This window comes from Leucopleurus acutus, assembly GCF_964270905.1.
Source record: "Leucopleurus acutus genome assembly, chromosome: 1".
NCBI classification, from domain to species: Eukaryota; Metazoa; Chordata; class Mammalia; order Artiodactyla; family Delphinidae; genus Leucopleurus; species Leucopleurus acutus.
In genome coordinates this window covers 24,359,813-24,378,061 of record NC_139142.1, presented here as the reverse complement: position 1 = coordinate 24,378,061, position 18,249 = coordinate 24,359,813, and the positions used below count along the sequence as shown (strand labels likewise).

The 18,249-nt window shown below is 43.4% G+C and overlaps 1 protein-coding gene across 8 annotated transcripts in view; it reads left to right on the top strand.

Annotated features, from left to right (window-relative positions):
* Positions 1-18,249, top strand: part of NRXN3 (neurexin 3) — a gene marked incomplete at both ends in the record, with an annotated part of 1,633,255 nt that overhangs the window by 20,093 nt on the left and 1,594,913 nt on the right. For all 8 annotated transcript variants that reach the window (XM_082851716.1, XM_082851713.1, XM_082851712.1 and 5 more), the window contains one exon: positions 15,887-15,904. In XM_082851716.1, the coding sequence (XP_082707842.1) occupies positions 15,887-15,904 (18 nt within the window). The remainder of the gene's footprint in view (positions 1-15,886; positions 15,905-18,249) is intronic.

The following is an 18,249-nucleotide window of genomic DNA, read 5'->3' as shown; positions in this document are numbered from 1 at the left end:
TATGTTTTCCTCTAAGAGTTTTATAGTGTACCAGGGGCATTTATATTCCAGAACATCTAAAGAATTTTCAGCTTGGAGTAGTAGGGGTATAATCTGAGGCTGGGAATCAGCTTGATCCTAAATGGCTTCTGCTTCCTGGGTTTTAGGCTAACGTTTATTGAACACTTACTAGTGTTTTAGGCTCTGTGTGAGTAGCTTTATCTTTTGTTACCATTTTACAAATGAGAAGGCTGAACTGCAGAGAGACTACCCATCTGCCCTCTGCCCAGTGGTACAAAAGACACTCAAAAGAACTAGAATGAAATTTTATAATTCTTCAGGAGAACGAGAAAAATAAACATAATGTAGAAGTTTATTGTAAAGACACATTCAGTTTTTTTAAAATTCTGAAATTATGCCCTTTTATTTTTGGGGTGTTAAAATGCCTTTTTAAGAAACTATAGTAATACAAAGTGTCCTTTTCAGGTTTTTGTTCTTTCTTGGAAAAATTATAATATAATTATCCATTGTTAGTTTCTAAAATTGCTTTAAATTGCTTGAAGTATGAATATATAAAATGTATTAGTGTGAGAACCATCCTTGCAGGGAATCGCTGGGTCCCATGCTCTTTTCTTCCGAGGAGTAAACTATTTGTATAATTTTCTTCACTTTCTATTCTGATTTTTTATCAGAAAAAATTGCACCTGGACAGGACCACTGAGATTATATAACTTATTTTTCTTCAGCACTTATCAAGATGTTTTGATTGCACGATTTGACCCTGAGAACTTTTAACTCTATGTCAATATAATCAGGATTATACAAACACTAAAACAGTTTTATTAAGGGGGTGTTTTTTAGAAGCAAATGATGTAGGGCTCATGTAATTCCTCAATCCATTTTTTTTCAGCATAGGTAAACCATTTTCTAATTTTCCAATTCAGTTTTATTTCACTGAATAATTTTGAACAAGATCAGTTCTGCTCCACGTGCCCTCTGTAGTGAAGATTTGATTCATCTATCAGTTATTCTTTTGTGTGCCTATGTAATTTTACCCACATAGCTTCTACCATTGTGACCACTCTTTTGTGGCCGTTATTTCTACTCTATCCGATTTTCTCACGTCAGGTTCGCTAGTCTAAATTTTGTCAAGAATGTTTGATTCTTCCTTCAGTTTTTCAGTCAATGACGTTTTACCATGTGCATTTTTAGCCACTGTCAGTTCCATTTTGTGTTGATTTTTTTCTGACAGGTCTAATTCTTTTCCAGGTCAATTTTTGCAGTTCATAGAACCATATCTTCTTCCTACAACTAAAATCAGTCTCTTTCCTGACAGTTTTTTAATTTTTTTTGAAGCAGTTCCAAAACATACTTGAGGGGTCATAACATCAGGGTCAAAATATCCTGTGTCATTTATAGAGACCAGTGACCTAGATGAATTAAGAAACCTACCCAAAGTCATACATAAGGCTCGTGGCAGAGTTCTGTTGGGTCATTTTAGAATATAAAGCACCTCTAGTTCAGTAAAGGCCAGAGTAAGATTGTAAAATTGGGATGATGTTGACGGTGGGCCTTCCTTCTTCTACCCTCCACCTCCCGACCCCTGTTCTGAGCTTAACAGAATTCCCAGTGGTCCACCTCCCTAAGAAATAGCAGCCGGGGCCACTGTTCGAAGCGTCTTCACTTCTCCCTGCTTCCTAGCGAGGCCCCCCTTAAGCTGTGTGTGATTTACAAACAAGCAGGACCAAAAAGGAAAAATCCTCCCTTGTGGAGAATTAGGTCAGTGGCAGAGTTGGGGAGGGGAGGGATCCAGACCTTCAGTTCACTCCCCTTGCCTGAAGCTATTGGGGCAGAAGCCAGAGGTGCTATTGGGAGCAGACCTCTGGGGTTGGGGGGCTGGGGGATGCGTGCAAACATGAAAACTGTCTGTTTTCCAGCCACTTGGGGCTCCCCCTTCTCTCAACGTATTTGTCTGGATTACTCGAAGGGGGATATTAGTGTTGTCTAATAACGGCCCTAGATTTATAAGGGATTTGTGTGATTAATGCCCAAGCAAAGTACAGCAGATAGCTCAGAGCTCAGTCTGTGTGGTGGGTCTGCACTTCCCATTCTCTGTCCTCTCTAATTGGTTTTGGGGGAGGCTTTCCTGTCCCCTCTTTGTTGTCCTGATTGTTGAAGGCTCTAGCGTTCAGGCCCCCACGGGAGGGTAGCTGAAACCATTTTCCACTGCTGCGATGCATGAGTGAGTGTCTGAGAAGACAGTGAAATCTCCAGGCTCACACTCTTGTTCTGTGAAAGCTGCAGATATTTGGCCACTTGCTTCTCTGTCCCAGCTGCCACCACCATACTCTTAGTACTGGATTCTTCTCCCAAACCCCTCTCAGGGCACTGGTCCCCCAGCTGTGGCACAGTGAGAACAGCTGTGAACTGGGATGCAGATGACCTGAATTCTGGTTTCAGCTTCAACATTGTCCAGCTGGGTCGACATGTCAATTCCCCTGTCTTGGGTGTGTCTCTCTCATCTGAGCATCAAAGGATCCTGTACAACCTTATGCCACTGATCATAATTACAATTAAATAGCTAAATGTCTGTCTGGTTATTTGTGGCCCATCTCCCCACCTAGACTTTAAGTTCCAAGAGTGTGAGGCCTGTGTCTGTTTTGTTCACTAGCCATCACCCCAGTGCCTAGCACGGTCCCTTGGCCATGGATAATGCAATGAGTACACGTTGATGGAATGAACTGGTAAACCAAAAGAGACGGATCTGCTTGACATACCAGCACTCTTCCACTTCTAAAATTCAATGTGTCTACTCTGTTCTCTCTGGAACAATCAAATTTTAATGTTTTTATTGTTTTTAACTGACCACAGACGTTACAAGATAAAAATGGCGATTAATATTAATTATAACTCAAAAAGCATATTATCAATATGAAAATGTAAATTTCCTTCTAGGGGCTCCCTCTCTGCTTGCTTGATCTCTGCAGTTCCTGGCAGTGGAATGCCTCCTTGCCTGGGTTTCTGAGCTCCCTCTAGTAGGGTCTGCAGAATCTTGTTGAGCCTTTTAAAATAGGACTGGTACTAATTAGGCTACATGCATGGTTTTCAGGCTCAAAAAAAAATTATTTTAGGTTCAGAGCAAATACTGTACTAATTTCACATCACAACACACCCTTGCTTTGCAAAGACAAGAAATCAACCTTGTTCATTTCCTGAAAATGAAAGAAAGGGAAGGGTATAAAGGAAAGCAGAAATGCTGACAGGTGCTAGTAGTGAGACGGCCTCTGTTAGGGCTACTTGCTTTCTTCTGAGGTTCCCCAGGTCATTAGAAACTCCTTTTCTCAGGGCAAGGACCCTTGGGAAAGCACTCTGTTGAAACTCTCCAGCTAACTTGAGCCAATATATGACCCCCTCCTTTTCAAGCCCCTGGCAGGAACTGCAAATCAATCATGACCCTCTTTTCTTTCTAAGCTCCTATGCAGCCTCAGACTCTTTCTTAACACGTTACTCCGGGATGTTACCAATCAAAAAAAATGGAACTAAGCATGGTGCCGGGCAGGTCATTAGGCATTGTATATACAATTGCCTCTTTTGATCTTCTTGACAACTCAAATTGATGTAATGATTCCCATCTCACAGATGAAGTTTAAATAACTTATCCAAGGTCACGTAATAGATAACAAAGTTGGGATTTAAGCTCAATGCTTATGGTCTTTTTGGTTAACTACATGCCTTGCAGGGAGCCCATCCCTCAGGGATGTCAATCTGACTGCTGGCCTGTTTTGGTAAAATGTTCTTACAAGATTTCTCTCCACTTAATTGTTGCTGTTTATCCTCTGGGGACCACTGCAAGATTTCTCCAGCAAAAGACTTTGAAGCAGTCTCTGTCAACCCCAAATCCCCCATTAATGCGAAGTGTGATACTAGATGGCTGTATATGGCCGCCCTATCATGTTTATACACTCTCTTGGTTATTAGATTTACTATAACTGCATCCCCAGAAGTTATTTTGAGTCTCTAGCACCTAAGTTTGTGTCTGGCATGTAGTTAAGTGGTCGATAAATGTTAGCTATTTCAAACTGAACCAGATACAAAGTCTCACTATGAGAACTAAAAGGGTGAGGATAGAGGCTTGTGATAAATTGAAAGGCTTCCCAGCTGTTCTGAGAGCCTCAAAGCCAGCCTTTCTCAAACTGTGTTCTGTGGGATGTTACTAGGTGTTTTGCGGAAGAAAACGTGTCCAATGTTCCAAAAACATTGGGAAAACTGCAGACTATATCCCCTCTTGGACTTCACAATGTACCTTAGTGTAGGTGTGGCTTTCTGAAGTCTTGCCATAGAGATACTTGATTACCTTGCTTTAGCTCACTGTTTTCTAAATGTATTTGACCACACTTTTTTTTTTTTTTTTTTTTTTGGCAAGCAACTCCTATTCACATCTTGCTGGGCGTTGTATTTTTATGGAATTCAGTTTTGGGTATGTTGCCCCGATTTATAATTCTTTCTCTGAAATATGGATCTGGAGATCCTGCCCAGCAGAAGATATTGTGGACACTCAACAGTTTCCATCAGTTTTCCACACCAATTTCTTGAAATTTGCCCCCATGTCACATAGGGTGATAGATTTGGGTGGTTAGACCAGAGAAGGAAGAAATAATCGGGGAAGGGTGGGTGGTGCTGTGGGAAGGAAAAGGGCTTTGGATTCAGAGAAATCTGAGTTCAAATCATCGCTACTACTTATGAGTTAAGTGGACTTGGGGATGTTAACTTCTCTGAGCCTTGGTTTCCTCGTCTGTTAAGTGGGTCTACATCAGGATTAAATGAGGTCATATACATCCGACACTGCCGCAGGTACCTGACACATAGGAGGCCTTCAGTAAATAGCAGGGATTATAATGAACTGTGATCCCTGTACTTCTCTTCTTTTAAAATTTCTGTTGTAATCTCATTATGAATAGGGGTTCTACTTAATGTTTTTCATACCAGGATCTAGCATAGGGACCAGTAAGGAATTGCCACTCGATTAATATTTCTGGAGTGAATACAGGAATGACATAGCACTTTATTGTTTACAAAATGCTTCCACATTTACAGGCTCATTTCAGCCTCACTGCAACCTGTTCATGTAATTGGAGTCATTATTCCTGCTAGTTATGGGTGGGAAAGCTGAGGCTTAGAGAGGCTGTGTGAGTTGCCCAAGGTCAGAGAGCTGGTAGGAGGCTGGAAAGTCAGGGCTCAAAACCAGGGCTTCTCTAAGCAAAATGTGGTGTACAGTAGTCCCCTCTTATCTGCAGTTTTGTTTTCCATGGTTTTAATTGCCCACAGTCAACCATGGTCCAAAAAAAAAAGGAAAATTCAGGAAATGAACCATTTCATAAGTTTTAAATTGTGTGCATTTCTGAGTAGCATGATGAGATCTTATGCCATCCTGCTCTGTCCCACTCGGGATCCCCACCCATCAACATCATCTGATCCTGACGTCCAACCATTGACATCACCAATGCTCCGGGATCACCCGAAGTAGATAATCTTTCTTCTGACCTATCATCAGAGGGTCATTCGTAGCTGAATGCTACATCACAATGCCTACATCATTCACCTCACTTCATCTCATCATCTCACATCATCACGAGAAGGGTGAGTACAGTACAGTAAGATTTTGGGAGAAAGAGAGACATCACATTCAGATAACTTTATCACAATATAATTGTTCTATTTTATTACTAGTTATTATTGTTAATCTCTTACAGTGTCCATCTGCTGTGAGGACTTTTCTAAAACCCTTGTCTTGTTAGGTGGGGGCCTAATGCAGGTGCCAGCCTCATGGCCTAAGGTGGGGAGTTAGCAGTTAGCTAGAGATGCCTTTTGTTTGCAAGGCTTAAACAACTGGATAATTTATAAATTAAACTTATCATAGGTATATATGTATAGGATATGTATATGTATATATATATATATATATATAGGTATATATATCATAGGTATATATGTATAGGATATGTATATGTATATATATATAGGTATATATATCATAGGTATATATGTATAGGATATGTATATGTGTATATATATATATAGGTATATATATCATAGGTATATATGTATAGGAAAAAACATAGTATATATAGTGCTCAGTGCTATTTGCAGTTTCAAGCGTCCCCTGGTGGGTCTTGAATGTAGTCCCCATGGATAAGGGGGAAACTACAGTATACAAACAATGGAGTATTATTCAGCCTTTAAAAGGAAAGAAATTTTACACATGCCACAACATAGATGAAGCTTGAGGACACTGTGCTAAGTGAAATAAGCCGGTGACAAAAGGACAAATGCTCTATGGTTCCACTCATGTGAGGTTCCTAGAGTAGCTAACTTGCTAAAGACAGAAAGTGGAAGGGTGGTTGCCAGTGGCTGGGTGCAGGAGATATAGATAGCTGTTGTTTAATAGGTACAAGACTTTCAGTTCTGCAAGATGAAAAGAGTTCTGGAAATGGGTGATGGTTTGCACAACATTATGAATGTACTTTATGCCACTGAACTGTGCACTTAAAAATGGTTAAGATGGTAACTTTTATGTTATGTGTATTTTACCACAATAAAAATTTTAGGAAAACAAAACAAAAACCCCAGGGCTTCTGATTCTAAGCCTGGGGCTGTTTCCCACATTCTACAACAGCGCCCCCTACAGAGGAGCAGACATAAGCCTCCTCTTCCAAGGCTCTTTGTACTGAATTGCAGAATTTGCAGAACTCACTTCCACTGAAACCCTTGCTTCTTCCAGATCATTCTTCTAATTGGCATAAGCCCTGAGAAGTTAGTCTTTCCAGAGAGCGAGGAATTCTTAGAAAGAGGGCAAAAACTCTGTCTCATGGAAATCGCTCAGGTGAGGAAATGTAATAATTATGATTCACCAGCATTGATTAGCACTCCCTCAGTGCCAGACACCCTCGCAGTGCTTTTGCGTACATGAGCTCCTTATAACCCTAACATCAGTCCCCATGAACTCTTTTCATCTCGCAGAACGGAAGATAAGTAGATTGTCCCCATTTTACAGGTGGGGAAGTTGAGTCTCAGGTTAGCTAACATGCATGAGCTCATATACATAGTGTGTGGAAGAGCCAGGATTTTCACTCAGCTCTTCCTGCCTCTTAACCCCTGTGCTCTCTGCAGGAGACAGGGAGATTGAAAATGTCTGCATCTAGGCTGTTTTCCTAATTTGAGGATTGACTGATTTCTTTCCCCTCCTGTGATGCACTCCTCTCTTATCCTGCCAGATGATGGGGCATCCTCTCCTGTTGGTCAGTTTCTCCTTTGATTTCCTGGTGTTCTCTGAGATGCAGGTGTGTACTTTTCTCCCTGTGGGTCATGCTCATTTGGGGAGGCCAACACCCATTTCTTTACCTAAGAAGTTGGCACTTGGAGCCTGTCTCCAGCAGTGTCCATCCGCTATGAGGACTTTTCTAAAATCCTTGTCTTGTTAGGTGGGGGCCTACTGCAGGTGCCAGCCTCATGGCCTAAGGTGGGGAGTTAGCAGTTAGCTAGAGATGCCTTTTGTTTGCAAGGCTGGATAGAAGGCTCAACTGGGTACTTTCCGTTTACAAGGGAGGTGTCAACAAGCCAGAAGAAACATTAATAATAACAGTTTCAGTAAGTGTTTATTGAATATTTACCCTGTGCCTGGCGTTGTACCAAGCACTTTGTATGAATCATCTCATTTGGTCCTCATAGCAGTCATTTCAATTAGGTACAGTCAGTTCTGCTACAATGCTTGTTTCGAAAATGCAAATTTGTTCCAATGCTATTGATATATTAGGGAACAATTTGAGCATAATAATTTTGCTTTTGATTGTGCATGATTTTGCCCATGAGAAGCTCTAGGTGAAGGCAGAAAACTGCAGCCAGATGAACCAAACTGTGTAGGAATGCACAAAGCGCACACACCTGAACACGTGCCAGCTACTTCAGTTACCAGGCATGTTATGAGCCACACCCATCAGCATCTGGTGTTATAACTTCCTGTCCAACTTCAGATGACCCTTCTTTCATTACTTCAAAGCAACTTGCAAGTTTCCCACTTCCACAAGCAACTTCAGGTCTTTTTCAAGTGCTATACTTACTGTATCATTATGCATTCCTTAACCATTAACACGTGTAAAACGGGTTCCTATCTTTCATTATGTGTCACTGATGAAGTTTTGGGGTACTGTGCCCCAATCCTATTTTCCCTGTAAGCCCTGTGGTTTCTACTACGTGATTTTGCATAGCACATTGACTTTTAGGGATGCGTGGGTGCTTCTAGCTGAATTGACTCCACTGCCATTATTCCCATGCGGCTGAAGAGGAAGGTAAAGTAAGAAACTGAACAAAAATATTTTTAATAACAAATAGCGAAGACAGGATTTAAAGCCCAGATTGCTTTACCCCCCGTCTGTGCTCAGAACCGCTAAAGAATTTAAAAAAAAAAATCACGAAGAACAAAGCCCACTGTCTGCACTGATCTCCGACTGTATCTGTAACAAGTAGATTCCCTCTTCTCCCAACTGTCAGTCAAGCTCAGGCTCCTCAAGCCACAGCCACTACAAGTGTGTTGTAGCCCCTAAAGTGTTCGGGAGCAGCGGAGACCTGGCCCACAGGAGTGCCATCCTCGTTCCTTCCTGTTTTTCATCCTGCCCCTCTCCCCGCCGCTGCCTTCCCAGGCAGCCTGGCACCTGACACAGCAGCTACCCCTCCGCTCCATCTTGCAATCTGGAGTCATTAGCATCAAAGAACAAAAGCAAACAGCACCAGGGCTTGGGAGGGCTCAGTCTTCTACAAAGGCGGATAAATGGGCTCTGTGTCGGGGATGAAGCTAACACCACCTGGCCTTTTGTGGAAAGACAGCTCTTCCTGTGTTTGAAGAGCTCAGATACTGAGAGCCAGAAAAAGCCCCAGAATGCAGGAAACCCAGCCTCTTTGCTGCTGGAAGTTTGCTTTAGCTCTCAACTAAAAAAAAAAATATACTGTTTCTATATATTTGTTCCTGAAGTAGAGGGAAGAATCTTATGCTCATTTTCTTCAGGGGCAAGAAAGGATAGACTGTTGGGGAGATGCAGTCTTTGCCTTTTTAATTTTTTTTCTCCTGATGTTAAGTCAGGTGTAATCCTGAGTTGAAAACCTGCCCGATGTTTGTGGGCCTGGGATAAGAATACACATGGAGGCTAGGGGTCAGCCTCCCTTCTCTCCAGTTGCAGCACCACAGATATCCTTGTGCACATTTTTGTGGGTGCCCCAGCTTGTAGAAGTCAACAGCTCCTGCAAATAGCTTCCCCTTGGCCATTTCTTGACACAAGAGTACACACATCAGTGGGTCGGTCTGCTTTGGGGAGAAGGGACACAGGGAAGAGGCCCACATGGATTTGGGGCAGTTTGGGCAAGGAATTCAGAGTACCTGAGTACCTGAGTGTCCTCGGGGTTAGTGGCAGGTGTTGCTGGTGCTGGGTGGGAAAATCCAGCTGGCCCCGTGGACTGCTCAGTTCATGTGGTGGGGTGGGGCTTCAGGAGGGCCAGGGCAGGCTCCTCTAAAGTGTACAGCCCAGGCAGGAACTCCAGTTGTCCAGACTTACGGTCACACTGCATTTGGCCGCCTCCTTCTGCCTGGGCTATGCCTTTTTCTCGCTCCTATGAGATGCCCAATATTCGTATCCCTAATTTATAGCTTGATGGGTCAGATGGTACCTATCCTGGTTTACTCTTTTATTCAGAAATATAGGTTGACCCTTATCTGATGTGCTGCTCTGAATATAAGATGTGTTAGTAATGACAGAGCCTCTTCACTGGGTCTTAATTTCATTATCTGTAAAATGGGATGAATCATGTTCCTACCTGTTAGGGTTGTGGTGAGAATTAAATGAGAAGATGTATAGTAAGCACTTAGGACAGTGCCCAGCACACAGAGGATCCTCAATAAATGTGAGCTTTTTTATGATTAGTATTGATTTGCGCCAGGGACGTAGAGGCATTACCCCATTTTATCCCCAGATTCATCCTCTGGTATGTGATGATGGACACAGTAATTGGCTCTGGAACAGACGTGTGACCTAAGCCAAACCAATGAGAGCCTTCCCAGGGAATTTACTGGAATTACCAGGAAATAGGCTGCTCTCTTTTCTCTAGAGCTGCCAGATTCCATCTTTGTGACCATATGGAGACAACTCACCTGATAATGAGGCCAACGCTGAAGAAAACAGGGTCCATAATCGAGTAAGGGCATTAAGACAGACCCAGAGTCCAATCCCAGCTCTGCCTTTCTGTCCATAGGCACAGACCTTAACTTCTCTGAGCCTCAATTTTCTCATGTGTAAATGGAGACACCAATAACATCTATATCAGTGAGTTGTATCAATTGAGATGATCTAGTCACTATTCATTGCATATTGCTGAGCACATCTTGTAGGCCAGCTCCTGCTTAAACACTGGGGATACAAGCAGTGAATGAAACAGGCAGTACTGCTCTCATGAAGCTTATATTCCAAGGGGGATTTAAACAATAAAAACAGACCCATCCTATAATGTCAGATAGTGATTAGTGCCATAAAGAAAGGAAAAACCGGGTCAATGGTAGAGGAGGGTCCCTATTTTAGAGAAGGTGGTTAGAGAAAAATCTTTCTAAGAAGGAACATTTGAATGGATACCTGAAGAAAGTGAGGACCAGTCTTACATCTGTCTGACAAAGACTGTTCTGGCAGGCAGCGGAATAGCAAATGCACAGGCTCTAGGCAGGACCTGCTCCATTCATGTTAGTTCCTTCTGCTGTTTGACAGGAGAGCTGAGGACCGGCCCATATAAACTGGCACCTTCCCTCTCCTGTCTTCCAAGCTCTGGCACTCACACTGACCTTGGTGGATGGCAGGTGCTTGAGACATTGTTGGGGGTGGGACCCTGATGAAAAGGAGTTCTGATCCAGGCTGGGGCCACCTCTGTTAGGAGTGCCATGCTCAAACCAGGGATGGGAAAGCCACAAGAGAGGAAAAGGATTTGAAAGCCACTGCCACCCTTCACCCACTCTCTTTGGCATCACAACCAGGGAAGAAGTAAATTAGGGCAGTCCCACCTCTACTCGGTGCCCCACGGACGCTTACTGCGTATTCAACAATAATTTCAGCCACAAGTGAGTATGCTCAGCGTGGTTATTTTAAAGTTCAAGGGAAACAATTTCCTGCAATTTGGGGAGATGCGGTTCTTCTAACCAGGTGGGGGAAAGAAAGGACCCTCCATCTGCTGCTGTTGCAGAATATGGCTCAACTCGGGGAGCCCTCCCACCTCACCTCTCACTTGGGCTAGATCATTTCAAGAGGCAGAAGTCCAAGATTCCCCCACTTGCTACTTTTATACCTCCAAACACCCACCCCACGTCCCTGGAGGAGCTCTGGGGAGCATGGGGCAGGCTGCACAGCCAGGCTCCTGGAGGCGAGGTGCAGCCAAACCTTCTGGGACCCCACCTGGTGAACTCTGCCTTGGGTCTGACCTATTTTCTAGGAGAGAAAATAGAATATAGATTTAAATGCAGTGGCGCTCTGGAAAACTATGGCCTAGCAGTGTGAGAAAATAAAACAGCAGGAGGGAGCTTAGGAAGTGTTGGCACAGGAGAGGATGCCAACTCCCCTGGATCAATCTCATCTGGTTGGCAACTGCCTTTTCGTTGGCAATTTGCGCCCACTTTTTATCTATCAAAAAATTGATACACACACATACACACACACATACACACACACACACATACATATATATATATATATATATCTCCCACATACACACATATATAATATCTCCTCTGATCCGTCCTAGGGCCCAGTGTTGTTGCCTCATACACAGACTCCAGGCTGTGTACCAGCAGCAATGACAGCCTGAAGTGCTCTGGGGATGACCACCTTGGAAGTGGGGAGGCAGCAAGGCATGGAGTTAGAAACCCCCAGCTGCATCCTAAGTCAGACTTCCTTGCTGTGTAACCACAAGAAAGGTTGCTTTTCTAAAAAATACCCTTGCCCTCCCATATATGAAGGTAATAAAATTACCAGCTAACATTAACTGAGGGCTTTCTAGATGCTAGGCACTGTTCTGAGCTCCTCCTAACAACCGTAGGAGGTAGGAACTATTAACACACCCATTTTACAGATAAGGAGACTGAAGCACAGAAAACTTAGGTGACTGGCACAAAGTCCATGCAGCCTGAAGAGCCAGAGCCTGAATGCCAGTAATCCAGCTGTGGACCCCCCTTTCTCTGCGTTAATCCCTATGACTTGGCCTGCAGGACATGTGTACCCTTGGAGCCAGGGTGAGGGTGGGGGTCATCTTTACCAAACCACAGGGATTAAGGGTGGGAAAGGAGATTCCCCAGAAGACAACTGGGACTTGATACAAAAAGAAGGGGAAACGATGCTGGACGCACAATATACCAGATGGGTACTGTGGAGCTTCCGATCTCCCCCTATTCTGCTCTCCCACTGCCACACCCCAGCCTTTGCCATTTCATTCTGTTGGTCAGAATTGAGTGCAGAGATTCAGGTCACTCACTGCTTCTTGGAACAGGTGCCAGGTTATACTGTGCCTCTTTTCCTCAGGTTGGACATGAATGCTCAGAACTGCCTCTGGCTTGGCGCCACAATCAGGAACTGAGCTTGGACACTGACCCCTCAGCTAAAGAGGGTTTTTCGTGGTCTGTTGCCCCTCTTTGGCAAGAGGAGATACTGTATTTTTTATATGCAGGACTAGAACTGGGCTGTATTAAGGCTTCAGGAGGGAAAACAAAAGAAATAAGAATGGAATTTGTTTTGCCCCCTACTTCTGCTCACCTAGAATTTTTGAACTCCCCTTTACCCCAATTCTCGCTGAGGAGTGGGAGGGAGGAAATGTAAGGCCAACTGGCCCGAGGCAGGGGAACACAATCAGATTCACAGGTTGCATCAGAACGAAATTCTCCGGACCACCCAGTTCCAGAAACTGCCCTGGAGACATTCCAGACCACCCAGTTCCAGGAACTGACCTGGGGACTTTGAAACCAGCCCAGCCTTCCCGCCTTTCGAGGGGCGGGACTAACGGTCCCCCAGGATAAAAAAAAAAAAAAAAAAAAAAAAGACCACCAAATAAGGAATACCCTGTGCCCTCCCAGATTCACCACACCCCTTTCCCTTCTTCCCCTATAAAATCTTGCCCAACCCTCGCCTGGGTGGGACTTCTCTGGCCCCTTTCTCTCGGACCAGTGAACCTCGCCTGGGAGCGCTCCCTAATAAAGCTCACTTGAAGCTTTCCTCTGTTTCGCGGTGCCGTTTGTTAAGATCCGACCTTACAGGAAAGAGACCCAGAAGGAGGGGAGGGCTGGAGCAACGTCTTCGTCTTCGTTCACAAGCAGAAAAGTTGAACCCAAATCACCAAACGAAATACAACTTAATTCCTGTTGTCAGGCTTCCCTGGTGGTGCAGTGGTTAGGAATCCACCTGCCAATGCAGGGGACACAGGTTCGATCCCTGGTCCGGGAAGATCCCACATGCCGCGGAGCAACTAAGCCCATGCGCCACAACTACTGAGCCTGTGCACTAGAGTCCGTGAGCCACAACTACTGAGCCCGCGAGCCTCGAGCCCGTGCTCCGCAACAAGGGAAGCCACCGCAATGAGAAGCCCGCGCACCGCAACGAAGAGTAGCCCCCGCTCGCCGCGACTAGAGAAAGCCCGCGTGCAGCAACGAAGACCCAACGCAGCCAAAAATAAATAAATAAATTAAAAAAAAATTTCCTGTGGTCTCTTGGTGTTTTCAGGGAGCCATCTGGTCAACATATTTGGATAATTCTGTCCGAGGTAATTCAAAATGGTAACAATCAGCGCAGCTAACGTTTATGCAGTGTTTGCCTTGTACTGAGTTAAGTGATTTACAAGTATTTAATCTCATTTAATTATCATAACACTATCACGAGGGAAGCTGTGTTATCTTCCCATCTTATAGCTGAAGGAAACAATCAAATTCACTGATTAACTCAAGGTCATCAAGCAGGTCAGGATTTGAACCTGGACTATCTGTGTCCATAATTGAGGATTGTAAATACAGTGCCCAACTTAGTGTCAGAAGAACTTTGGGGTTCCAAGGTGTCCTATCTCCCTTGGGTCTTGGTGCCCACGAAGAGTGCGTTTCTATGAACAACAGTGTTGACACTTTCACCACTGAACTCCACCATGTGTAAATAGTTTGATACCCTGCATAATGAAGGGGTATTTTTACGACCACTATTCTAGGCAGTCCATCAGTCACGGTTAATGGCTCTGCTTTGTTATTTTCACAGCCTGTTTTGCCTTTCCACCTCTTCTGTTTGGCCTCTTTTCTTCCTCCATGCTGCTACTCCACCCCTAAATCTAACAACTCACCAGAAAACCTGGAAGTGGGTGTGGCTGAGGAATGATTCAGAGCTCTCTGTAACTCTCATTGAGCAAATACAGCTTCCAGGGAATGCAGGGTGTGGGCTGGAGAAATGCCTGGCTGTTGCGGCAGGTTAAGTCAGCGCCTGGATTCTGTTGGGGCAAGAGCCCTAAGGAACTCGCTGGAGCTCTGCAAATCTGATTGCTGTAGATTAGAAGCACATAGGGTACCTGGGAGGCTCTCACCACTTCCTCATGGCTTCAGGTGCTCACTTGAGCTTGCAAACTGAATTCCGGTCCCATATGCCCTGGAGGGACCTGGGTTTCAGTTGAATGAACATTGAATTGGGTGGGATTCAAGAGATCCAGGGTCTTTTCTAGGATCCCTTCCCCAAACTAGCTGTGTGACCTTGGACAAGTCTCTCAACCTTTTTTCATCCTCCATCTTAGCAAAAAAGAATTGAACTAGATAATGTCTACGGATGTCCCAGACCCACCATTCAGTGATTCGAAGGGAGTCACCCAGGATGGCCTGGATGGCCAGTGGTTTCGTGAAGTAACCCCATTCCTTTTACTAAACTGTAGTATATCCTACCAGGTCAGGTCTAGGGATTTTAACGATGCTTTGGGCTGCTCTCGGTTGGGCTTCCCCAGCATAATTCTATTTTACATTTGAGGGGAGGAGGAGGAGATTGTATTCATGGAGATGATGGGAGCGGACCGTTCTTCACTTTTTGAAAGTTCATTGGTTTAATTCAAATGTCAACCTTCCCAAGGCTGGATGTTTATTTGTAGTTGTCAGAAGAGATTTCAAATGGCAATTTCTGTCATTAATGATGGTGTGAAATGCAAGGAGAAAAATTAGGAGAGGCAGAATTTCAATTTGTGTGGCAAGTGATCTGCTCACACACAATCTCATGCACACACACTGCTGTCTGTGATGAAGAATGGTCACTGGGAATACTGGGGAGGGAGGGAATTATAAATGTTTTGTGATCTTGTGTCCTCCAGTCTTATGAAGTGAATAACGCTGCAATTTGCTCTTCATTCTAATGCCTTTTCCTTTGTTCCTCAAGGGAATGGTTTATTATTATCTTTTCTCTCTGTGGGGAAACCTTGCTTGGCTTCATGTCCAGTGTTCTGTAACTGGAGGGGAGGAGGATTTGCTTGGGTGTTGGATTGCAGAAATCAACCAGAATATTTTAACCAATATTCTTGCAGGATTCCAGTCTGCTTAGCTCTTTGGAGCCCTATCTGATTCCAGGATGATGTCTTTCCGGACAGATGTGAAGCTCACCTCTCTTGCTACATGCACAGTGAAAAGGGAGCTTGGCCCCTCGGCTTGCATGGGTGGTTTTTGGGTGACGGTAGAACTAAGTGCTCAGAGTCTGAGCACATGTGGAGTCTTGCATGAACTTGGTAGCCATGCAAGGACACAGTGTATTGTGTGTGTGTGCTGCTAACACTCTTCTTCCCTTTTCTCCCTCTTTCTCTCCTCTCCCTTTCCCTCCCTTTGAAAATGCTGCCACAGATGTCAGTCAAGGTCCAGGTGAGTCTTTGTGTTTGCACAGCTGCTGTGGAAATTTCCCCTCTGCCAGACTGCATGGTTTGCCTCTGAGGGAGACCTTTTCCTGGGGACTCTAAACAGAACAAAAATCTAAGTACATTGCATTTTCATTGATTTAGGTTTATAAGAAATGCCTTGAATTGAAGGATTTGAATTGGCTTTGAAGAACCATATTAAAATCAAAGGAATGTGGTTCCCATGCTTATACAATTACTTTCTTCTGATTAATATTTCTGGGTGAATAAAAGAAGTGGAAATTGTGCAATTTTTGAACCTATTTTTAAGAGATTTTCTTAGGATATGTATTCTCCAATTTAATAAGCATTTTTGCCTTGTCTTCATAAATCTGCTTATCTTCTATAGCTTCATGTGGTTGAAAGTTGAAGATATGATATACTTAGCATGGAAAATATGATGTGGGTAAAAGAAGGTTTCTTTCTTTATATTCTAAGAAATGACTTTACTTTTCCACAGTGGAATTAGCCATATTTTTTTTCTAATGCTTATAATAACTAATACATGTTCACTGTTAGAAAGAAAGAAAGAAAGAAAAGAAAAAGAAAGAGGAATGGTTTTTGTCAATAGACAAATAGATACTCATCCAGAGTCCTGACTGTAAGCAATGTGTGTGTATAGACACACATATGTGTACACACATACACATAGATGCATATGAGAGGAATAACCATTTATAGATAAGAAGTGTCAGGTGATATAGAATGGTTGGAAACCATTCTAAACTGTCTAGAACTTTGGGTTAAGAGTAACCCTACCAGATAAGAAGGGGGTGTCATATTTCTAAGGTATTTTCACATATATTTTCTTACTTAGTCTTTTTAACATTTAATTCTTACAGCATCAATACAGGATAGGTATTGTTATGTACATTTTGTTTATTTAAACTTTTTATATTATATTGGAGTATAGCCAGTTGACAATGTTGTGATAGTTTCCGGTACACAGCAAAGGGACTCAGCCATAAATATACATGTATCCATTCTCCCCCAAACTCCCCTCCCATCCAGGCTGCCACACAGCATTGAGCAGAGTTCCCTGTGCTATACAGTAGGTCCTTGTTGGTTATCCTTTTTAAATGTAGCAGTGTGTACATGTCGATGTTATATACATTTTAGTGTGAAGGAAATCTAGGGCCTGACAGATTAAGCAGTTTGTGCAAGGTCATAGGGCTTGTCAGCTCATTGGAATTTGAACTTGGGGCTTTCAGACTCCAAAGCCCATGCATACTGCATTGGAACATGCTGGGTCCCATCCCAGAATTTCTTCACTTGAAGATCTCGTATTTCCTAATGAAACTATTGTTTATTTTTGCGCAGAGGTAATGTGACTTTTTCTTTATTAGTAGCACCCCTTCCAAATGAATTTATCCTTTATCGCTTTTGAATATGTAAAAGAATCAGCCAGACTTAAGTAGGGTTTCTGATCATTGATCTATATGGAATATTACACAACACAAAAGGCTAATACTGTTATCCCTACCAAATACACAGGGTTTCCCTGCCTCTGTTTCTTCTGCCTACCCCGCACCTTTGAAAATAACTGGTGTTTGAACCAAAGCACAGGACAGCATTTTCTAGGAAGATATCATTAAATTTATTCTATTTAATAATATTTTAGTTCAGTCACTCACTCAGCAAATATTTATTTATCGAGAACCTACAATGTACCAGGCACTGTTCTAGGTACTAGGGATAAAACAGTGAACAAAACAGAAGACCATCCCTGTCCTCATGGATCTTTTATTATAGACAGGGGAAGACAAGGCACTAAAAAAATGTATGTATCTTTATATATATCTATATATAGATAAATATACACACATATATACAAACATATATACATCTTATATATGTGTGTATATAATAACATGTCTGTTGTATCAGGTGGTGGGTAGTAAGTGCTGTGGAGAAAAGTGAAGCAGGTAAAAATGAAGTTGCTAATTTAAAGAGGGTGGTCCAGGAAGGTCTCTCTGCTAAGCTGATGTTTTCTAGGATACTTCAAGTGAGGGAGTGAGCCCAACATCAAAAATTTTGTTTGTAAAAGTGCCACTTGGTTTAACCTCTTCTCTTCCTGGTTCACAACAGAGATGACCCAGGGTCTCCACTTAGACTTGTGCGTATTGGGTCCTGCATAGCGGCTGCCAGCTCAGGGAATGCATGGAGGCCAAAATCCAATCTGTGCTTTGCCACGCCTGCACCCAGGGGCAGGCCTCTAACCTGGGGGCACCTTTTCCTAATTCTCACAAAGGTGCCCTACTGGTCCTGGTGGGGTGAAACGCTAAGGACCCATAGGCTCCCCTCCATCTCTTC